The following is a 24,885-nucleotide window of genomic DNA, read 5'->3' on the forward strand; positions in this document are numbered from 1 at the left end:
GTCTTAGGATCTAGTAGCCTGTTGGGGGTCTGACACTCGAAACAGCACTACTGCTGAATGATTACTCACTGTTGACCAGCCAGCAAACACCACTCCCTAGTTTTAAACTGTAGGTTCCAAAGAACCCTAAAAAGTCCTTTATATAATATAGTTTTCAGTAAGAACAATTTGAAGGTGATGAATATATAGCAGATTATAGGCTACAGTAATTACTGATGTTAATTTACTTCCCAGATAAAGCAGAGCATTGTGAAATAAACAAAAATAATCTGATTAACAAATCACTTTGCAGGTGACACTTCAAAATGTTTTAGAGCGTTATTGCTGCAAGAAAGGTTTTGACAATAAAAGCCTAGAAAACAAAGTAAACTTAGATTTCTGTTTGCTTATAATTTCTTGAGAGGAAGAAAGTTGTCTAAAATGATGAGATTTTTCATTATTACCTTTTTAAACAGAAAATAGGATGCCTAAAATATACACTGTTACAGATTTTCACAACAGATCATTTGATGTTACAGGGATTAACTTCTCAATTCAGACAACACAACAGGAGCTGGAGCAAAATTATATAAACTAAAGCTCAAAAGTCATGTGAGCTTTTGGTGTATTTAAAGACCAAAGTCTTAATAGATTATTGTTCTAATTAAGTGACCAAATGCTTTTAGCGGTTGCAACGGAAGTTTTATATTCATGATACCAAATCCCAACTCAAAGAAAAAGAAGTTGCTGATATCAGTAAGTGTACTGTGTTTAGAAGAAACGGCCCCAGGAGAATGGACTCTGGCTGTCTGAGGTGATCCCCTATTGATTTCCTAGCAGTCATTCCATATCCTGACCTGTCTGATTTACCCCCAAATCCAGGGATGCTGCAGATGTTTATGTAACAAAGCATTAAAAAAAGAGAAGTGCCACTGTCTCCCAGACTTTGCCACAAATAGGGGGTTAAAGTTCATACTTTTAACTTCACATACACCTACCCATCAATGGAAGTAATAATAGTAATAAAGAGACCCTGAATAACACTTTGCTAACTTGCTTATTAATCTTCACAGCAGCCCTATAGTTCAGCAGATCAGTATCACCACCATGATTTAAAAGACAATCTGCAGAGGTCTTAAATACTACTTTTTTTTTTTAAGAGAGAGCTCGCTCGCTTGCACGTCCAAGTTGGGGCGGGGGCGGTGGTGATGGTAGGGTAGTGGGGAAGGGCAGAGGGAAAGGGAGACAGAATCTTAAGCAGGCCCCACACCCAGCATGGAGCCTGAGGCTCTGAGATCATGACGCAAGCTAACATTAAGCATTAGTTTTGTGTACACATGTGTGTATATACAAGGAAATAAACACAAAAATAAATAAAATAACAAAAAAGAGATTCTGAAAATAATCACTTCTAATACTGATGATGGAACCTCTCACTGTGCAGGGCCGGGGGTAGGGAGCAGAGGCAAGGCTGCTGCTAAGTGTTTACTGTACTTGAGGACTAAAGCTGAAAGGTCACCTCACCCAGAGGGAAATGCGGAACTAGATAAACTCATTCATTCCGCATATGCTTACGTGTGGTTGATTTAGAGGGAATGTCATTTAGGAGGCGAAGGAGAAAAGAGTCCATCCGACTTGGGACACATACTTGGGAGAGCAAATTCTGACCACGTGACACAGTGCTGTTTCCAGGGCGTGGACTGAGAGCACGAAAGTGGTTACAGGCAACAGAGTGGTGAAGAGCATGACCACCAGACTGTGGGCGAACAACCCAACCCTCTTGAGTCTCAGTTTTCTCTACTTGGAAATGGGGGGAATAATAGTTTAATAAGAGAAGTAGGTTGGTAAATCTACTTCAGGAAATACTGTGAGGGTAAAATTAATAAATGAAGGTAAGGCACTGATTACAGTGTCTGGCATGTGGTCAGTGCTCACTAAATCTTGGCTGCTATTAGCCTCCTTAGTCTGCCCAGTTTGCCTAACCAGGTATGGTCTTGGCTGGTCTGATCCTGCTTGTTCTTGGCTTCCTCCAAGGACCTATTTTTCCGTGTTAATACTGAAGATTAAACAAACCCACATTCTTTTCAACTCATTTCCCACCATTCACAATACTCGAAACTGCTCATGCTGCTCTAGCTTCAGGAATCAAATTTCCAAATAGGCAATAAACATTAAAACAACAGAAAAACAAACACAAACCTGCTGGCTTTTTTTTTTTTAAATAGATTTATTTATTTAAGAGAGCAAGAGAGTGTACATGAGTGGGAGGGGCAGAGGGAGGGGGAGAGAGAGAACCCCAAGCGGACTCCACAATGAGCACAGAGCCTGAGGTAGGGCTCCTTGTCACGACCCTGAGATCACGACCTGAGCTGAAACCAAGAGTTGGAGCCTTAAGCACTATGCTACCCAGGCACCCCTAAATCAGACGGTTTCTAATCACCTTCCACAGATCTTTACCCAAAAATCTACTGAGGGTAGGCATTTGTGAATTTCTTAAACAGGAGGTGACAGTACTTTGCCTCATGGCAACTTTTTTCCTCCTCTTAAATTATGACTCGTGTGCTATGTATTGATCCCCAAAGGGTTGAATTATGTATAAATATAGTTAGAAGAATACTTCAAATATGTATGGCACTTAATGCTTTCCCAAGTACCTTTCACATATTATTAAATCTTGCAGGCACCCAGGGAAGTAGGTATGAGCACTGTTGTCCTCATTTATGAATTAGAAAAATGAGATGGCTCAAGAAGTGTAATAACTTGCTAAAAGTCAAACAGGCCCACAAGCATATGGAGGATTTTTAATAAAGTGTTGTTTTTATTTTGTTTAAGATTTACTTATAAGAGAGTGAGCATGTATAAGCTGGGGGAGGGGCAGAGGGAGAGAATCCCAGGCAGACTCCCTGTTGAGCGTGGAGCTCTACATAGGGACCTGATCCCACGACCCAGAGATCAGGACCTGAGACGAAACCAAGAGTCAAGATGCTCAACCGACTGAGCCACCCAGGTGCCCCTAAGGCAGTTCTTATCCTAACACTAGGGTGCCTTCCTGACCCCTGTACCTCAGGGTTTATTTACAAGACAAGAAGCTCTCTATTAGCCTTTTGACCAAATTAACACATTATTTGGAATTACATAATTTGAAGTTTTTCTGCCCTTTCATCCTTTTCACTTTTAATTAGTAAGGCTTTATTGTGATTCTGTGCTGCTTTAAGACTTATTTATTTTATTTTTTTGAGAGCGAGAGAGAGAGTGCACATACACGCAGGAGCGGGACAGAGAATCTCAAGCAGACTCCACTGTGAGTGAAGCCCGATGCGGGTCTCGATCTCACAACCACGAGATCGTGATCTGAGCTGAAACCAAGAGTTGGATGCTTAACCAACTGCAACACCCAGGCACGCCCTGTGTTGCTTTAAAATAATGATCTCTAACAGTGTACAACTCACTACTAATGTGCACACCAACACACATGTCATTATGGAAGCTGTTAAGAAGCATTACTCTTCTTTTCTAGCTAAGTTCAAAAGGCCAGTGATTACTGAGAGCTCAAACCACAGTAACGTCAAGAAACAAAACAGATACTACCTCTTGATTGCTATCTTCAAAATTATATGCCCCATAGTATCAACACAAGAAAATATGAGTGAAACTCATCTCCCGAATGATGAAATAGTAGACGTATTGACTAGTGCACCTACTGTTTGAAAACTGGGTGTTCCTGCAGTCCCATTTAAATATTACTATGACAAGCTCCAACGAGCTCTTCTGGTCACCACACTTGCACAATGCCAAAGTGGGGAACCCAAACACTGAGCTGCCATATCTTAAAATCAATCTAATGGATGTGTATGGCAAAATTTTTTTTTTAACTAGAGAAAGAGAGAGAGGAAGGGAGGGACAGAGGGGGAGAGAGAGAAACTTAAGCAGGCTCCTCACCCAGTGCGAACCTTGATGTGGGGCTTGATCAAACAATGCGTAGATTATCACCTGAGCTGAAATCAAGAGTCAGACACTTAACTGACTAGCCACGCAGGTGCCCCTGTATGGCAAATTTTTAATTCACATATTTCTCAAAGAAGTCAAAAGTATTACTAAACACAGAAGCTATTAAGCTCCTTATTCACTACCACCCAGTTTAGGTCAATACAAAAGGTTCTGAAATTATTATAAGCTGCAGAAAAGTGGTTCTTTGCCTATTACTTCTGAGACAAAAGTATTGATTATTGGTTCCATATACAATTAACTTAAAAGTTCTTTTTAAAATTTTTTAATTGAGCTGTAGTGGACATATAATATTATATTAGTTTCAGGTGTACAACATAGTAATTTAATGTTTATATCTTTAAAAGTTCTTAAAACATTACAGTACATTTGAAAGAATTAATAGACAAAAAGAGATTTTTCAAAGATAATCTCAGGAGGAAATGACCAATCAAGGTATTGTACCACATACTATTTAACTATATGACACATTTTGTGTTCATGAAGGAAGTTAGGCAAACTCTAAGAATTAAATATAGCCCACTGTTTCAAGACAGAGATATCATATACAAACGCTATCATCACCATATATACTGTCATCAGTATATCAGTATATATACTGATTCATGTATATATTTTCATATGGTTTATATATTTCAGTCATGAGTCAAAGAGCTCTAAAATGACATAATACCAGGAACATTATTTTCCAGCACTAAAAGTGGCTATCTCAAAGGATCAAAAATAACATAAAAGATCATGAGAATAACGGAATGGTAGAGAAATGCATTATGAGCACATGGTAAGCATATGATACTTGGGTTCTAAGAGGACTGTGTCTGAAAACGAGCACACACATCAAGAGCACTGAAAACCCTATCCAAGAACCACTATTATTTTAATAAATGTGATCAAGATACCAAGTTACTTTCTTGTGAAATCATTAGCTGATAATCAATACACAAATAAGGAGGAAACTGCTATAACCAGGAGTTCTTAACTTGGAACTCAATATGGTCTGGGCTTCAAGGAATCTGTGAGCCCTTTGAAATCCCATCTAAAAATCTGATTGTATGAGTTGTATGTACATTTTCCTAGAAGAGGTATCCACAGTTTAAATCAGATTTTCACAGAATCCTCATATCCAAAAAAGATGCACTATTCTAAAAATAGGCTATAGTTTATGTATGTACAAATATATAACTGGATCTTGGATAATCTAAGTAATATTACAAAAGTCTGAAATTTGAAAAGGTATTTGACTTTTCTAAATTACTCATAAAAATATTTTAGAAAAATGGAAATCAGATTTATTCTAATTAAAGGAAACAGCCATAGAATGGACACTGATTGAAAATAAATATTTCAGGAACCCTATAGCTGTGAAAGTACTTTAAAACTATGTAAGAAAGAAAATTTAGGTTATTCTGGAAGATTTCTTTTCCTTGGATTAAACACAGGATAGAAATGGCTATATCAGTGTATGAGGACTTCTTTATTTGAACAGATTCATATCTTATTTCCCCATTTTTAAAAAATAAACATGGAAACACCAGAATGCAAAGATAAAATGTTTGAAAGAACTTAACGGTTTCTTAACAATAGTGACTATAGCACTTTGGAACTGAGTGGGTACATTTTTGGTCATTATGATGATTAGTGGCTATTCTGAGGGCCAGGGATGCTAGATGTCCAGGACTGAACTGCACATGTCAGGACAAAAAAAAAATTGTCCCATATGCTGCACGCCATTCATATGTCCCACTGCATATTCACATAAGTGAAAAATCTATAATTAAGCGAGCCCGGAAACTAACTCCACTGAACATATTTCTGTGAAGTATTTTGTACCCACTTTTAATTTCCAGGACTCTTAACTATTGGGATTACCTGTGTCAATCAAAGCAAGACTGCTTTTTTGTTTGTAAGTTTCCCAAGAAACATTCACCATTTTGGAAAATCATGTCACCACTGGTGCTATAGACCAATAAGGAATGTCTCTGTTCCCCCAAATCGTATACTGAAACCTAATCCCCAGTGTGAGGATAGGAGATGAGCGTTTGGGAGGTAATGAGGTCATGAAGGCAGAGGCTCCATGAATGGGATTAGCGTCCTTACAAGAGAGGTCCCAAGGAGCCCCCCCACCCTTCCACTATGTAATGACAGAGGGAGAAGGCACAAGACACCAAATCTGCCAGCACCTCGATGTGGACTTTTAGCCTCCAGAACTGACTTTGAGAGTTAAATTTCTGTTGCTTCTAAGCCACCCAGGCTATGATATTCTGCTATACCAACCTGAACCAAGACAGTTGGCAACACCAGTCTAGGGCTTGAGTTGACAACACAAACCACATTTATCAGTCTGTAGTTTTTGCTGCTGGATTCAGGGTTATTCATAATGAAGACTTCATTATGTCTTACTACAGACCCATGTCCAGACATCACTATTTGGAAAACATAAAAATGTATTTATGTTCAGTGAGGACATTGTATCAATGAAAAAAATTGTATGGAGAAAGGCTGTTCGGGAAAAATGAGTAAAATCCAAATAAAGTGCTGAGTTTAGTTAGGAGTAATGTAGCAATACTGGCTTCTTGGCTGTGACAAATCTATTACACTAATACTAGATGTTAACAGAAGATGAAACAGTATAAGGGGTACCTGGGCAATTTTTGTACTATCTGCAACTTTTCTGTAAATTGAAAACTATTTTAATAAAAAGCTTCTTATTAAAAAGTTTGCCCTTAGAGATGCATACAGATTTCACATTTGGAAAACTGTTCCTCCATTTCTATTAATATCAGTTTTCTAAACTGTTAGGCTGAACTACGAACTCGATGTTTTCTTATGTCAGATAACATTAAATATTAACAAGTTCACATGGTTTATCCTCTAATACTGTGGGCTTAGATTATTGAACTGTATTACGAAGTTGAGAAAAAATGTACTTTTCATTTTCAGAAATGGGGAAATCAGTTGCAATCCACTGCGCGCACACACACACACCCTTTTTTGCAAATTCTCCACATGGTTATACTACATCATCTATGATTTTAATTTGAGGCTAGTAATGGAGGTGTTTCAACATATTTATTATTAAAAAAGGAGAAGAGTCTGAGACAGTTGAAAACCACTCAACTAAACAAAGCATTAATAAGTGGAAGAGAGAGATTACAGCACAGTTTATCTGTGAAACTTACACTAAATTCCTATGGAGAAGAAAAGAATAAAAAGGAAAAAACAGAGTATCTGTAACCCTTAACAGATAATCTTCTTTTTCCATAGAGTGGTATTCAACGAAGATCCTTCATCAGTGGATTAACCTCTGTGTGAGAAATACGCTATGTAAGAGGACACAATAAGAAAAATTCTGTTTTTATAGAAGGCCTATGAGATTCTTTTTTTTTTTTTTAAAAGACTTTTATTTATTTGACAGAGTGAAAGTGAGCACAAGCAGGGTAAGCAGAGAGGGAGAAGGAGAAGCAGGCTCCCCACTGAGCAAGGAGCCCCATGCAGGACTAGACCCCAGTACCCTGGGGTCATGACCTGAGCTGAAGGCAGATTCTTAACGGACTGAGCCACCCAGGCGCCTGGCCTAAGACATTCTTGAGCGTGTTCAGCTTCCGAAAAAACATGTTAAGGGGAGGAACCTAACAGCAGTAGAAAAAAAAAAAAAAAGCCAGAAAAACAACTGGTAGGTTTACAATAAAAAAATCACTCACCTGTGCACAAATCTGATGCATGACATGACCAAATTCATGGAAGTAAGTCCGCACTTCATCGTGCCTCAGAAGAGAGGGACGGCCTGCTGTTGGCTGCGAGAAGTTCACCACAAGGGCAGCCACGGACATCATGCGGCTTCCATCAGGGAGGAGGCAGCCAGGCTGGAGACCAAAGCAGGCTGCGTGGTTGTACTTTCCTTCCCTGGGAACCAGAAGCATCACTGGTGAGATATGAACACTCTTCTGTAGCTAGAACACTGCTGTGACCTCTCTCAGTCATGAAGTCTGATTTGATACCAGAGGACACTTTGAAACATGCAATCCACCCTTGAGAAAGGAGGTCAACATTTTATTAAAATGGACAAACTAAAACTGAGCAAACAAAAACCCCACTATCACTTCACATGAGTTTTATTTCCAAGGTTTCTTTTGTTGAAAAACCTTAACGTAAGAATCAAGAATATACACCACACCTAGTGTAGAGCCCAATGTTTACTTTAACGGGCTCTTGCTTTTCTTCCTCAAAGATGGTGTCACTAAACACTAAATTGTGTTAAAGCAAACTTGAGATAAAAGATATAGTTTGATTTACTAAGATTTTTCTTAAAATTAGAATTGATTAAAAAAACCAAATGCCAGACAATAAGGTTGTTCCTTTTATTCAAGAAAGGAAGAATTGGTATTCACAATTAAATGTGCTCATTTTATAAACTAGTCAGGCCTTTTTGAAACAGAACGCTTTTAGTTAGCTTGGGAAAAAGCATAAATTACACTATAAAGTTCTCTATTCTTGGACAATGGGGTATCAGTGATGGTCTCTCCAAAAGCTATGTGCAATTGGACTTTATTCTAGAAGTAGGTTTCTGTCTTCTTTTTTTTTGCTCAGAAGACTAACAGTACATTCAGGTTTGGGATAGAACTTTTAGTTTGATTTGTTTTGATTGATATATAAATTTTTTAATATTATCTTTTCTTGGTGACTCCTTATTAATCTGTTTTGCCTGCTGATGCTATTCAAGTTAAAAAAAAACCCAAACAAACAATGAGCTTTTTCCAGCTTCCCATTATGAGGTATAAAGCTGGAAAGGGCATTGCTCCTATCCATACAACAACAATATGCTACACAATCTCCAAATCACAACTTTTCTTGAATTCATCACGAACTGGAAGGCAATCAACTAACTTACAGTTCAAGACAGATGCCTCCAAGGAGAGAGGAAGCGAGGAAGCAAGCACTTTTTTACCTGTGGCAAATACTGCAGAAACCAGTAAGAAGAGTCTTTTAACCAATTGTTAAAGGCCATGGTGGACCAGCAAAAACAGGGAGCCACTGGGAGCTATAGAAAAGGTCGTTCTGCATCCGTTTGCATGGTCTTCTCCCTGAACCTCTCTGGGGGCACACAGAAAGACGGTGGCAGGGTGAGAGGGAGCAGCTGCCTGGACAGAGGAATCAAGCACTGCCTTGCTTCCAGGAGGAAGGTCAACAGACTGTTGCCCTAAACGCACTGGGGAAAACCCACTGCCGGGGCAAAGAGAACAGAAAAAAATCCTCTCTGTCTGAAGGAAGGACAGGAACACAGTGTGTGCCCAGACCTACAAATGAGACCTACTGAAGAGGCTGAGACAGCACTGAGCAGGGACATGGGAAGGAAAGGCAGACAGAAGAGGGGATAGAACCCATGAGCAGATACACCAGAAACTATACACTGAATGTGATAACATTTTTAGCCAGCCCAGATTCTGGTGGTTCAATGGGCTAACTGGTGCTTTCTAGAATAATTTCATGTAGTTAGCTGTAAATGTGTAAACAGATCTATAAACCCTATTTTTAACGGGGGAAAACTAAAGTAATCTGGACCTGTTTAACCTATTTTATACCTCTTAGTACATTATAAAAGGCCAAAAGCGTATTTTTTCCCCCGAAAGCATATTCTTCACTTGAGAGTAGTATGGGTGCTACTGTGTTAGACAGACAAGGGTTGAGATATTTGGAGACCTTTTAAAGTCCAAGAATAGCTTAAAATCAAAGATTTTCTATCAATTTAAAAATCAGTGGCATTGAGGGGTTTTTAATCTTTCCTTTAAAAAAAACTTGATTTAATTTTAAAGAATTCTTTATTCTGACGTTTTGCCTTTTCACATTTTGTCTACAAAATGATGGTGATTTTTAAAAATGTCCCTATCGCTCTTCCCCTAAGTGGCCTGAGATGATTTCTGTAAATGGTTCGCTATTCACCTGACCCAGAAAATCCTACAAAATCTTGCAAATCAAGAGGTTCAAATCTTCATGTTCACTTTATAACACACGTGAAACTGCGTAGGCCATCAAGGGTATGCATATCCAAAAGTCACCAAGTATCTGAAGGGTGCTAATTTGCAAAAGAAATGGGCGCCATTCCGTCGCTACAATGGTGGAGTTGGTAATTGCCCAGGCCAAACAGTGGGGCTGGACACAGGGTTGGTGGCCCAAGAAGAGTGCTGAATTTTTACTGCACATGCTTAAAAATGCAGGGAGTAAAACGCTGTATCTTGAGGGTTTATATGTAGATTCTCTGGTGAACAAAGCCCCCCAGATGCGGCATGGAGCTTACAGGGCTCATGGTCAGATTAATCCATGTCTGAGTTCTCCCTGCCACACTGAGATGATCCTTACTGAACGAGCAGACTCTTCCTAAACCAGAACAGGAGGCTGCACAGAAGAAAAATATATCCCAGAAGAAACTGAAGAAACAAAAACTTAACGTCCCAGGAGTAAATGCTGCATAAAATAAGTGCAAATTAAGAAAATAATAAATAAAAAATAAAAATGTCCCTATCGAGCATCTTATGTTGGAACCATCAGGGTATTTTTGGTTTTGTTTGAGAATCTCAGTATTCTAAACAGTCTAGATGGTCTCTCCAAAAGCTATGTGCAATTGGACTTTATTCTAGAAGTAGGTTTCTGTCTTCCAGTTAATGTTCTGTACATAATTAACCGACCGTTTTATCCTTACAACCCTACAAAGCAGGTAAAAATAAAAATTGAAATGTGATTTAAAAAAGAAAGTAACTGGTTTTTCTTAAACCTGTTCCAAGTATCCTTTCTTGAGTCACTGAGAAAAAACGTTACTCCATCTCACTTTTAGGAAGTGACAGGAAAGTGACAGGAAGTGAATATTAAGTAGGTCACTACTTTCACAAGAGATCAGCTTCTGATTCCCATACCAGTGCTGCTAGCAAAGGCTAGATCTCAGAGTACAAAAGAAACCAATTATATGTTGGCAGGGAGACACAGGCTGGAGTGGTAAGAACGGCTATCTTTGACCCTGGAAGTAGAATCTGGGGACAGTTCTAGAAGACTCCAGGGTTGAAGGATTTCCCCTGAAGGAATTTTTGGCTTAAAATTGTATGCTAACACTCTTATTAAAAATAGATCCATCTACATTTGACAAGGGCTCATTTTTTGATCATTTTGAAAGTGAAAGTAAGTCCATAAAACACTGGGATAAGGCACCATTGTCCACTGTCTGGATGACACAGTTATCCAGGCTGCTTCCCAGCATCTACCCAAAGTCACCCAAAGTCTGTGGGTTAAAAACGTGTTTGTGCTACTAAAGTAGGGGGTTACTGTAATTTCCTTTGGCCTAGTTAGTAAAAATGAATTGGTAATTTTTGGCTTTGTTTTAGAAAGCAGCCTAGAGAGGAAGTGATCCAAATCTTTTCACGTCTGATGAAGCGCTACAGAGTCCATGGTTACCACATGTTTCAGAGACAATAATGTTTTCAATTCTTACCAATGACTGACTACCTAGCTTGGGTGATATGCATATATAGCCTAATGCACGAAACAATCCTATAAAGGGAATACCAGTCCCATACTGCAGAGGAGGAAACAGAGTCTCAAAGAGATTAAGTCACTTAAGAATCCCAACTCAATCTGAATGACTACAAAGATTTTGTTATTCCTACTGTATTTTGTTGCCTCTCAGCCGGACTCAGGGAAGTGGGCACAGACTGATGAGTACTGGCAGACAGACTACCTGAATAATAAATATTTTGGGGGCCAATTTTAAATTAAGTGTAGTGAACAAACTAGATGATGATAATGATGATGATGGCTGCAGACATTTATTAAGCAATAGCTATATGCAGGGTAGTCTTCCAGTTAATGTTCTGTACATAATTAACCAACTGTTTTATCCTTACAACCCTACAAAGCAGGTAGAATTAATATTCCTGTTTTGTCCAACCTATAATACTGCTAAAGAAACTGAGGCACTAAGTTGCCTAGTAAGTGATGGAGCCAGACACTCTGTCTTCAGAGCCCACATCTTTACTTCCATCACTAAGAACCATACATGAGAACTCTGGAAGAGAAGAGTCTTAATCTGAGTAGGAATCCAATCCCTAGGCTCCCTTCCAACAATGTGGTTCTCAGTACCTTGGATAGAGGTCCAAGTAGAACTGTCCCAAAACTTCCCCTGTGGCTTTATCCTTCACAGTGTAAAGTGTCACACTTTTATTCCATACATGAGCATCTGCCACTTGCTCAAACGTAAGCCCCAACAACTCCTGGTAGATGTTCAGCAAGCCTTCAGTGACCACTTCAATTGGGAAGTATTCCTTGAGGATCTCTTGGTCTATGGAGTACTTGAGTTCTTCTGTCTGCGTCATGTAGTAATGTAGATCCCAGGCATTGATTTTCCCATCATAGTCAAAACCTTTCTCGTCACATTCCTTTTTCTTCAAATTCAAAATAAACTCTCGCTCTGCCTCACCCAATGGCTTTAATTTCTGGCTTAAATCATCTGTGAGGGAAGTGGGAAAAGTCAGTGATTTATTGCTTTTGGAAGCAAGCACATTCATCCATATACCAGTGTTTTAGCATGGTGCTTCCTCCTTTGTAGTACTGGATGTAGATAACTGGGAGGAAGGAAGGCCGGAAGGAAGGAGGGAGGGAAGGAAAGCAGGCTCTATTATGACAGCACTGCTGTTCTCTTCCCAGTAATTTATTTCAGGGCTCCTTGCCCTCCCATTTTTTCAGCACCAGCCAAACCAAGCCACAACTTCCTCACACCATCAACAAAGCTCAAGTTTATCTCAGAGAACTCTGACTCCAGAATGTTATAATTCAGGAAACAAAACAATAGTGAAACCATCTCATGTACATGATTATTCTTCAATGAGATTAGGCTCCTCAAAAAGCCAGGGAAAATAAACCAGATGCAACCTGTGATCATTATTACTAAAAATTGCTCAATGCCTTTAACAGCCACAGGTTTTGTTTATCACTAATCCCTTCCTGTAAAGAATGTCCATTTGGATACAGCAATTCCACTTTTTGGATGGATACCACAATTTATATATTGTGGTTAATTCTGACTATTTCACTTTCTCCCTAATTTATTTTAATTTAAAACTGGCATATTCCCATCTGAGTTATCCTCTTGTTGCCTGTATTCACCTATTCTCTTACAGGCCTAATCAGAATTAGATCACTTTGTAGCTTCCACAAGTTTCCTTCTTTCTCCTTAGAGGGCGTCTCAGGCTGTTGCCTTCACCTCACACTCTGGGGTTGCCTCCCAAACTGCCATGTCCCGTACAGAGCCAAACGCATGTTTATCTTACAGTTGTGACAAATCGCGAAGGACAAATATATAACAAGACCATATGCATGTAGATAAATACAGTGAAACAAAGAAAAAGAAAAATGGAAATATACAAATGACTATAAAAAGACCCCACCTAGAAAGGCTGTTACATGGCTTGTACTCTTTGCAGTGTTCATTTCAAGGACAAAGTCAGCATGCGTGCTATAGCCGAGGAGGCTGGCTACTTTGGCCCGCAGTGGGAGTAGCTGCTGCAGAATTACGGTGTTTTCCTAGCAATAAACAACAACAAAAACAAAGATTAATCATTAATTGGATCCAAAGCATTAAAAGGAAGTTATTACATGTATTTTTAGGTTGGTAAAACTGTCATTTATTTTTAAACCATCTCAAACTCCTAATAAATGACTCCACTTCAGTGTTACAGACATTTTTTAAAATTCATGATCCAATTTTACTTCTGAAATCATTGACTTTTTAAGCCTCAGGAGATTGCTATGAAGTCTTAATAGAATTGTTGGTATTATAAACTTAGACTGAAAATGTATTCCTAAGGACTACAGTGATTCCATTTCATTTCACTGACAAGACTAGGACAAATATTGATACAGTGATTCCATTCCATTTCATTGACAAGACTAGAACAAATATTGATACTTTTTTGGTAGTTATAAATACATATAAACACAAGTTTGCCACTTTAACTCCACACCCATTAGGATGGCTATTATAAAAACAATAGAAAACAGTGTTAATGAGGATGTGAAGAATTTGGAAACTGTGTATACTGCTGACGCGAATGTAAAAAGTGTAGCTGCTGTGGAAAACAGTATTGCAATTCCTCAAAAAATTAAACACATAATTACCATAATCCAGCAATACAATCTATATAATCCAGCAATTCCACTTGTGGTTATGTGTCCCAAAAAGTGGAAGCAGGAACTCAAAGAGATATTTGTACACCTGTGTTCACTACACCATTATGTGAATAATAGCCAAGTGGTGGAAGCAACCCAAATGTCCATCAATGGATGAATGGATAAAGAAAATGTGGTCTATATGTATAATGGAATATTATTCAGTCTTAAAAGGGAAAGAAATTTTGACACATGCTAATACATGGGAAAAACTTGAAGATATTATGCTAAGTAAAATAAGCCAGTCATAAAAGAATAAATATTACATGATTCCAATTTACATGAGGTTCCTCGATGAACCTCATTCATAGAGCCAGAAAGTAGAACAGTGGAAGCCAGGCGTGGGGGAGATGGGGGGTTGGGAGTTAGCATTTAATGGGTACAGAGTTTCAGCTGGGGAAGAAGAAAAAGTCTGAAGACACATGGTGGTGATGGTTGCACAGCAGTGTGAATGTACTTAATGCCACAGAACTATCTACACTTAGGAATGTTTCAGAGATTTGTCTCAAATCATTACAAACTTTTTTTTTTTTTTTTGGTCTGTATTAAGAACACAAATAATGATATTGCTTTATTTTTTTAACAATAAAAGGAAAAGTGATCTGGAGAATAATAAATGTTGAGGTCAAAGAAAAATTATCCCCAATGATTAAATCATATTTATGGACATGTTTCTAAGGAAGATCACACACAGAGGTCAGTCTACCTAGGTTCATAATTAGGGTCCACCATTTCCTAGACCTCTCTGTAGACTGCCAATTTTCCTGAAACCTACCTCCCACCCCCCTGCCCCCCAATTCTTTCTTTTAGTAAAAGAATTTTCTGAGTTTTTATTGGACATGTGATACCCTGACTTCCTTCCCCAGCCTTCCTTAAAACTAGTTGTGGCCACATGATCTACAACAGGACAAGGGACTATCAAAGAGGTGATGAGTAAAATTCCTGGGTCATCACTTTACAGGTGTTTATCTTGCCAGCTGTGAGCTGCGTATGACAACAACGACTTTAAAAGCCGTAATACCAAGGATAGCAGAGACTCTCCTCCAGCTCTGAATCAGTCACCTCAGGACTGTTAGTTGCAAGAGAAACCAACCTTTCTTTAAAAATTGTGGTAAAACATATATAACATAAAAAAATGCCATTTTAACCATTTAAAAAACGAATTTAGACCTTTATTAACAGGTGTTTGCCATTTGACTTTTTGAAAAAAATCAAGTTGTAAACTTTTATCACAAATTAAAAATGAGGTTCTTAAAAATCTCAACTCGGCCAGATATGAAATGATTTAAAAACATTTAATGGTGTATTGAGAAAAACCAGCCTTAAAAAAAAAAAAACCATAAAAAACACCAAACCAAACCAAACCCGTTTATCCTTACCAAAAAGGGACATCATTTTTTTAAAAAGACTTTATTTATTTATTTATTTGAGAGAGAGAGAGAGAGAAGGAGCATGGGGAGAGGCAGAGGGAGAGAGAGAAGGAGACTCCCCGCTGAGCAGGGAGCCAGCCGGGGCTGGATCCGGGCACTCCAGGATCATGGCCTGAGCTGAAGGCTGATGCTTAACCGACTGAGCCACCCAGGTGACCCAAAAAGGGACATTTTTAGGTAAAAACAATAGAAACCCTAGGCTGCGTAGATAATGCAGATTAGAAATTCTGGTTATTTGCTCAATGGGCAAAAGGCAAGCACTTAAGGTCTTCAGCTCCAATCTTTTGCTCATTTCTTATGGCTGGAATTTCTCATTTACCTCTTCTTGTTGGATGACTAAACTGGATGATGCCAACAATGGTAAGCCCACATTTACTTAGCCCTGCCCTCTCAAGCTTGCAAGCCAACCAATTCTCAGCTGTAGACTGGCTGCTTCTGCCTCTGTGAAACCTCGTGATTTGGGGTTTTCTGGGCATCTGCGTGGGTCACTAAAATTAAATCGGCAGGGACCCTGAGGTGGCTGCTGACATTGGGTCTCATCTTAATTTTCCTTACTTTCTTCAAAGTAGTCCTCTCCAGGCAGTCTCTGCCGAGGAGGATCCCTGTGGAATCGTGGTCTATACCCCCATACACACTGTCTCACTGGTCTGCCTTGCTCTTTTGCACCCTGCTTGTCAGAGCCCTCCAGCACTTCTCCCTGAGCAGGAGGGTTGGAAGAGTGGTCGCCACCCACGGAGAGGTGCAGTCAGGTACAAACTGTGGCCTGTGGGGGGGCCGGCACAGTCGGGCCTGGCCTTCAGGAGCACTGTCCCAGCCCTCCTTCTTTCCTAACCCTCAGTATCCTGATACCTCTACGGTAACTGGGGAGGATCCCTGCAACGGAGAGCATCTGTAATGGTGACCATCTGCTGCGTATTTACCGCCTTGCGCTGGGGCTCCAACAGGGCCTCTGCACTCTTTCCTACTCCAACATCAAATTCCAGCCCCCCTCTCTCTTACACTGTGCAGGTACCTCCCGGGGTTATTCTCTATGGCAGTCTGGTATACAAATACATCTTCCTTGGTCTCATCCCTGTTGATGGAACCACATCAATTTCTTACACTGAACCACTTTACTGTTCCCAGAACCTCTGTTGTGATGAGCTTGCCGTCGCTAGTGGGTGCGTGGAGGTGAGGGTGCTGGGCTACTGCCCGGGATACCAAGCCTGGTGTCCGAGGAGCAGAGGGTCAGCGGGAGCTGGGTCACGTCCCCTCACTTGCTGCTCGGGATGACAGTGATGGGGATGGGGCCAGCTGTGGCAGCTGCGCCCCTCCTGCCGCTCCCTCCTACCCCCCTGCCGTGTGATGGTAAGTAGGCCATGGGTCTGGGGCTGCTCAGGGCTCTCTGGGGTCCACTCTCCTTCCCACTCCTGCCAGAACTCCCATTTTAGCCATTTTTAAGTGTATAATTCAGTGGCAACAATTGGTTCAGTTCACACTGTTGTGCAACCACTACCACTATCTGTTTCCAAAACTTTTCCAAAACCCCAAACGGAAACTTGGTAACCATTAAAGAGTAATTCCCCAGTGGCCCCAGCCTCTGCCAACCACTAATCCTTTCTGAAGAGAAACAGCTTTTATATTATTTGAGTCACTGCGCTTTGGGTTGGCGTTTGTGTAGCTGCTTCACCTGTACCCTTGCGTCCACAGAGGCTGATATTAGGAACAGGGTACTGCTATAAGAAAAATGAAAAATGTACAGGAAGCGAAGGTGAAGACAAAGACACTGCCGGCTGGGAAGCTGGCGATCCTCATTATACCACGGGTAACATTTGTTACAACGACTTAATGTCATAACTTGGAAGGCAGAACAATTACCTACTGAGTCTTAGCTCTAGGGGAACTGCTGGGGAAAACTAATGCTGGTGCACCTTTGTTGCTATTTGTGACTTTTAGAAAGATTACATGAGAGAGATGAACTCAACCGAGAATGTTCAGTTTGCAAAGACGGAAGGAAAAGACTTCTACTAACAGGTTCTGTCTGTGGCTTACAATCTAAGACTTCAGATGGCTGGCAAAGCCAAATGCTCTGTACTCTTAATTTCAGGAGAAAAGACTGTCCCTCAGAGTTACTGAATTGTAAAGATTAGTTTGAGAATGTTACCTTCCTCCTCAAGCCTACTGTTTCAGAAGTCCCCAAAGCAGACTCCATTAAATTGAGGAAAAGCAAGATGGACAGGATACAGGAGCCAATATAAAAAGATCTGATAGGTTTAAGAACTATTGACTAAAAATATTATTGGGGTAGAATTATTTTAACATGAATCTGACTGGAAGGAAACAGACAAGAAACCTACTAAGTTTCTGAGGGAATTATATTACCAAAGGCATCATGAGCTTGACCTACAAAAGCTTGCGGTTATTTGATCCCTAAAGCAATCCTCAGGCTTCAGACCAGCATCAGCAGGAATCTTTACTAGTAGCCGCCCAGAATATGGTCGCAGAGGGTAACAGACAAGAAAGAATTCTTGGCAGGCCCAACCAGGGATCATGTAGTACAATTGGTAAACAAATTCATGCTAGGAAAAAAACCCCAAATCACTTTAATGAGCAATCCAAGGAACTTCATCAGTACAAGGAATGCTCACAATTCCTGCCAAACAGTTTTTGAAAATTGGTATGGGCCTGTTGTATGTTTCCCATTCTTTCCTTTTCCATATAGGAGTTTTTACCATGGCTATTGTGTTCCTATTCTAGCAGTGGATGTGTGTCCTGGGGATGAACAGACCAGACAACAAGCCCTCTCTTTTGGGTTGCTAGATCATGAAGAAGCTACAAGTGGAGAGGACTCCAGACATCCTGGTCTTTGAGCTCAAGGCAGTAACTGGTTATGATCCGGCATATGGTGAAAGGGTTCTCTGTGTGGAAAAAAAGGTGCTCACAGTTATCTGGAGAGGCAGACTGTGGTGGAGCTGTCTCACTGACTCTGAGAATGCGTTTCTAATTCTTCCTTTTTACCTTTTGGTAATAGAATCCCCTCAGCTGGATAAATGGCTGTCAGCTGAAGACTACGTTTCCCAGGTTCCCCTGCAGCTAGCTATGACTAGATGATGGACTAGGAGGTGAATGGAGTTGATGTCATTTACAGGTCTTCTTAAAGGTGCTGTCTCTGTCCTTTATTTTTCCTCTTCCAGACAGGCTGGGAAATGGTGACAGCTGGAATGGCCTTGGAAGTCACTTGTTAAGGACAGAGAGGTGCTCCACCAGCCCTGGACTGCTGACTTGGTAAAAGAATACAACTTTTAGTTTATTTAACCCATTCTATTTTATTAGCACAGCTTAGGCTGTGGCCACACCAAGGCTACCAATGAGCAAGGGAAAAACTAAAAGCCTTCAGGAATCAGGAGGCATAATACTCGCACAAATAGGAATATTGGTCTCTGAGCTGACTTCAACATTGGTAAACAAAGCAAACCCCTTTCTTAAAATCTTCCACAAAAACAAAAGAAAGACAAACATTCACAGTACCTCTTTGCATCTTGTATTAAAAGCCATTTCCATCTTCCTTCTAGTTTCAGGGATACAGCATTTCTTCATGACAGGAAAATAGTGTGGATATTTTAAGGTAATTTTATACTTGTCATCATCTGTCTTTTCTAAACTGTCAATGAAATCATCAGGAAGAGCACCTGCAAAAAATCATTTTCTCATACATCAATTTTTCCACTCATTATTAGTTTATTGAGCATTGGCATGGTACCTTTAAGAAGCTCTAGGAATTCTGTGGAGTAATTGAAATTCAAGTAAAATAATGACAATCTTTATAATATTTTGATGTTACTGGAATGGGGGTGGTGATTAGAGGACAGGTGGCTTAGGAGATGGTAATTCAAAAAATGAATAGGCTTCAGTGCACTTGTGCAGATGGTGTTTTGATGGAGAACAGGCAAAACTAAGCCAAGAAAGATCCAGAACAGATTAAGAAGAGACTAGTTTAATGTAGAGGATATTACAAGGGAAAAAATTTCAAGGCACTGAAGGCTGTTAAACACCAGCACAAGTTACCAAGAAATATTATGAAATCTCCTTTGGAGCATCTCTAGAAATAATATATACTCTTAGTATCATAAAATCTAGGCACGGTTCAGTTGTCTATTCTGTAGAAGGGGTGATGGGTTCTGTAGAAGGTACTGGATCATTTTTTAAAGGTTTCTTTCACCTTTGATTTGGCAAACTATAAGGTAACATTATTTCCCTAAATTATATTATTTAAACAGAAAAAACTCCCAGAATTTTACCGAGTTCAGCCTTGGAAAATACAAGGAAGGTATCGTCCTCATTGAGGTTTTTGTTGAAGTCAATACATAGCTCACTCATTCTTTTCTTCATTGCTTTGATTTCCTGAACAGAAGACAAAACACAGAACATTAACAATAAAATGAAACTTTCATTTTAAATGCCATCAGTCAAGTAAGTTTCACTTTTATACGAAGATTGGCTTGTATGTCCAACCCTCTGGAAGTATGTTTTTTAAAAGATATGTTTCATAAAACAGTTTCCAGCAGTCTTCTGTGCTGTGTCCATGAGTATCTGTATGCAACATGTACAAAAAGGCAATCCCAGTGATGTGTTAGAAATAAGTCGTAAACTCCTAACAACTGAATAAATTTAGGAGGTATGGTCAAAGCAGACTCAGGCACATAATATATACACACAATAAATAGTTGCTGGGTGAATGATTCCAGTAGCCTGTTAATAATTAACATCTTTTAATCTTGTCCAATTCAAAGTTTTAATGTAGCAATCAGTATTTGGTGCTGAAGTAAAAGGAGAGACAACTAATTCTATGGTTGCTTTGGAAAAAAGGTCATGTCTTAGTTTTAAAGACCTTTGTAAACTAAGGTGATATGGACCTTAACAATTGTATAAAAACTATTAGGTGGGAAATCAAAGCAAGAAAAAAGGAAACCACAAGAAAAAACACGAAATATTTTTATTAATTTGTCCCATCTTCTAAAAATACTAGATAATGAAATTTACATCAACCTTAATGGTTCTCAAAGCATGGCCCTGACCAGAAGCCTCAACATCACCTAGGAACTTGTTCAAAATTCATGTTCTTGAGACCTATACCAAACCAACTAAAACATAAACTCTCAGAGATGGGACCCTGTACTCGGAGCTTTAACAGCTTTGCTGTAAACCGTCACTTGGTTTGGAACGTCTTTCACACTTGTTTCCTGTTCTACTGTGGAGAAGAATGACCTGGTAATTCTGATGTGCACTAAAGCTGAGTCGGCTGAATGAACACATACTGTGTAGTACTGTTCTTGGACACTCCAGTTGTCACCCCAAGCTCCGTTCCACCTTTCCCCCATTCTACATTAGCCATGTAGTTTGGGTGGGACCTGACCCTATCCGAAGTTCCAGGGTAACTCTACACCAGCTACATAATCCCACCCCGGCTGTAGTATGGACTGGTTCAGGTAAGCCAGGCCTGGCATTCTCCTGCCTAAGGGGAATTCAGGATTATGCATATGATCCAATCTGGGCCATTAAGACACGAGGGGAGATTTGAGGGAGGCTTCTCTAGGTCCTTCTGGATGGTGGATCTTCTAGTTACACAAGCAAATAAATCTCTTCTATTGTTTAAACTGCGTTAACAGGGTTTTGTCAGTTGTAAGTATATTTCAACTAATACAATGCCCCAAACAGAAATGATGAATGACCTGGAAGACAAAAGGTAAGGTACATGAGATCAGTCACACATTTCTCCTCTAACTAAGGTGAAGAGGATACAAGCTGTTTGAAGGGCATTTAGGTTACAGAAAGGTACGTGTATCTCAGTGGTACCTTCAGTTATATCTACTATGCTGACATCACTTGGTTTGGATGTCTTTCACACTTGTTTTCTGTTCTACTGTTTATAAGAATGATCTGGAAACAGATCATGGATTATATGTCCTGTCCAAGAAGAATGATTTAATTCTGTAGCTTAGCTGGTTTACTTCTGAAACTGGATGATGGGATCAGCATTAGACAAAAGAAAAAGTTTGAGAAGCACTTTTCAGTAGCTAATCTGTCTGTCTTTAAAGGGCATATGCAGCACCGGAGGTTGACAAGGTCATGGAGGGCAGAGCTGTAAGTGTTTAACTTGGTACAGTCCTTGCACAGCGCCTCTCCTTCGATGACAGGGCTTTTCTGTGCATTGCTGAAGAAGGCGGAGGAGTAGGAGACCTAAATTTCTTTCTTTTTTTTTTTTTCAAACCATTCTGAACACCTACGAACTCAACTGGAGAACGAAGAAAATAGCAACTCTGTGAACAGAAAAGTAACCACTTTCTGGAAGGCAGGATGTGTGGAGAAGTGAATCCAAGGTGATATAGGGGAAGACAGACTGCAGGGGGATGGAAGCCTCCATCATCCGGTTACCGGCAAGTGATAGAGCCTGGAACTTTTAGAAGTCTACTCCAGTGAGGGACGTCACTCTGGTGGCTAAGCGGGGGTAGGACATGTGGTCTCAGGACCCTCGGGGTCACAGAAAGACTGAGGGTGACTGAAGGCAGGAGAGCTCCCACGTATCTGAGTGGGGAAGTCAGCTGCAAAGAGAGAGTCGAGGAGTGGGCTCTCAGTTTGGGGTGGCCATAACCGTGATCCGAGGCACAATCGAGCCACTGCTCTGCACTGAGGCCCAACAAGTAGCAGATTGGGGAACTCCCCTTCCTCCCCAGGGAGGAGTGCAGGGGTAAGCCACAGGAATCTCCTGGGTTTGGAGATTCCAAACAGGGCCGTGTACCAGAGATAGAAACGTGAAGTCACAGGCTGGGCAAGCACAGAGTGCGGACAGAGACCAGGGAGACAGGAGTAACTGACTGCTTTTCTCTGAGGGCGCACTGAGGAGTAGAGCCCCGAGCTCTTAGCTCCTCTGGGGCCAGAGATTGGGAGGCCACCGTTTTCATTCTCATCCTTCAGAGCTGTGCGGAAAGCCTTTAGTGAACAAAAGCTACTGAGAGCAAACCGAAGAAGATGACTTAGCCTGGCCCCTAGCAAGCGCAGTGCAACTCCACCTGGGGCAAAGACACTTGAGCATCACTGCAACGGGCCCTTCCCACAGTAGATCAGCAAGAACATCCAGCCAAGACCAAGTTTCACTGATCAATGAGACCTGTGAAACTCCAGTGCTAGGGGAATAGAGCACAGAGAATTCATGGCTTTTTCCCATGATTCTTTTGTCTTTCAAAGTTAATTTTTAAAATTTTCTTTATTTTTTTCTTTTTCTTTTTGAATTATTCTTATTTCCTTTTTCAACCAACTTATCTTACCAATTCCTTTTTTAAAATCTTTTTTTTATTTTTACAGTAATAGTCTAACCCTTCATTGTATTTAGTCTTATTTTTTGTATATATATAAGTTTATATATAAGTTTTAGTATTTTGTTCTCTTGTTTATCTGTTCTTCTCTCGACAAAATGACAAAATGGAAAAATTCACCTCAAAAAAAAAGAACAAGAAGCAGTACCAACTGTCAGGGACCTAATCAATATGGACATTAGTAAGATGTTGGAACTAGAGCTCAAATGACGATTATAAAGATACTAGCTGGGCTTGAAAAAAGCACAGAAGACACTAGAAAATCCCTTTTTGGAGAAATAAAATCTAACGAAGTCGAAATCAAAAAGGCTATTAATGAGGTGCAATAAAAAATGCAGGCTCTTTAACCGCTAGGATAAATGAGGCAGAAGAGAGAATTAGTGACATAGAAGACCAAATGATGGAGAAAAAAGTTGAGAAAAAGGGAGATAAACAACTACTGGATCACAAGGGGAGAATTCGAGAGATAAGTTATACCATAAAGTGAAAGAATATTAGAATAATTGGGATCCCAGAAGAAGAAAGAGAGAGAGAGAGAGAGGCAGAGGCATATTGGAGGAAATTATGCAGAGAACTTCCCCAATTTGGGGAAGGAAACAGGCATCAAATTCCAGGAGGCACAGAGAACCCCTCGAAATCAATAAAAATAGGTCAACACCCCAACCATCTAATAGTAAAACTTACAAATCTCAGAGACAAAGAGAAAATCCCGAATGCAGCTTGGGACAAGAGGTCTGTAACCTACAACGGTTGGCAGCAGACCTATCCACAGAGACCTGGCAGGCCAGAAAGGACTGGCATGATATATTCAGGGTACTAAATGAGAAAAATATGCAGCCAAGAATACTTTATCCAGCTAGGCTGTCATTGAAAATAGAAGGAGAGATAAAAAGCTTCCAGGACAAACAGAAACTAAAAGAATTTGCAATCACCAAATCAGTCCTACAAAAAATATTGAAAAGGGTCCTCTAAGCAAAGAGAGAGCCCAAAAGTAACTTAGACCAGAAAGGAAATGAGACAATATACAGTAACAGTCACCTTAGAGGCAATACAATGACACTAAATTCATATCTTTCAATAGTTACCCTGAATGTAATTGGGCTAAATGCCCCAATCAAAAGACACAGAGTATCAGATTGGATAAAGAAGCAAGACCCATTGATACGCTGTCCGCAAGAGACTCATTTTAGACCCAAAGACACCTCTAGATTTAAAGTGAGGGGATGGAAAACCATTTATCATGCTAATGGACATCAAAAGAAAGCTGGGGTGGCAATCCTTATAACAGACAAATTAGATTTTAAGCCAAAGACTGTACTAAGAGATGAGGAAGGACACTATATCATATGTAAAGGGTCTATCCAACAAGAAGATCTAACAATTGTAAGTATTTATGCCCCTATCATGGGAGCAGACAATTATATAAGCCAATTAATAACAAAGTCAAAGAAACACATTGACAATAATACAATAATAGTAGGGGACTTTAACACCCCCCTCACTGAAATGGACAGATCATCTAAGCAAAAGATCAACAAGGATATGAGGACTTTCAGTGACATACTGGACTGATGGACTTCACAAATATATTCAGAATATTCCATCCCAAAGCTACAGAATACACATTCTTCTCAAGTGCACATGGAACATTCTCCAGAGTAGATCACATCCTGGGTCACAAATCAGGTTTCAACCAGTACGAAAAGATTGGGATCATTCCCTGCATATTTTCAGGCCACAATGCTTTGAAACTTGAACTCAATCACAAGAAGAAAATTGGAAAGAACTCAAATACATGGAGGCTAAAGAGCATCCTACTAAAGAATGAATGGGTCAACCAGAAAATTAAAAAAGAATTAAATTCATGGAAACAAATGAAAATAAAAACACAACTGTTCAAAACCTTTGGGATGCAC

The 24,885-nt window shown here is 39.9% G+C and overlaps 1 protein-coding gene and 1 pseudogene across 2 annotated transcripts in view; both read right to left on the reverse strand.

The window, feature by feature from the left end:
- The window catches only part of NLN (neurolysin), a 99,008-nt gene that overhangs the window by 17,846 nt on the left and 56,277 nt on the right, over positions 1-24,885 (reverse strand). For both annotated transcript variants that reach the window (XR_015724496.1, XM_045794249.2), the window contains exons 5-9: positions 19,898-20,000; positions 19,128-19,288; positions 13,410-13,545; positions 12,106-12,472; positions 7,686-7,887 (exon numbers count right to left, since the gene is read on the reverse strand). Coding sequence is in view for 1 of the 2 variants with exons in the window: in XM_045794249.2 (XP_045650205.1) it covers positions 7,686-7,887; positions 12,106-12,472; positions 13,410-13,545; positions 19,128-19,288; positions 19,898-20,000 (969 nt within the window). In the remaining variant the exon portion in view is untranslated. The remainder of the gene's footprint in view (positions 1-7,685; positions 7,888-12,105; positions 12,473-13,409; positions 13,546-19,127; positions 19,289-19,897; positions 20,001-24,885) is intronic.
- On the reverse strand, positions 15,772-16,844 carry LOC148110077 (Y-box-binding protein 1 pseudogene; annotated as a pseudogene).

The sequence above is a fragment of the Ursus americanus genome, chromosome 5 (genome assembly GCF_024610735.1).
Source record: "Ursus americanus isolate L20-20 chromosome 5, mUrsAme1.1.p, whole genome shotgun sequence".
In the NCBI taxonomy this organism is placed as follows: Eukaryota; Metazoa; Chordata; class Mammalia; order Carnivora; family Ursidae; genus Ursus; species Ursus americanus.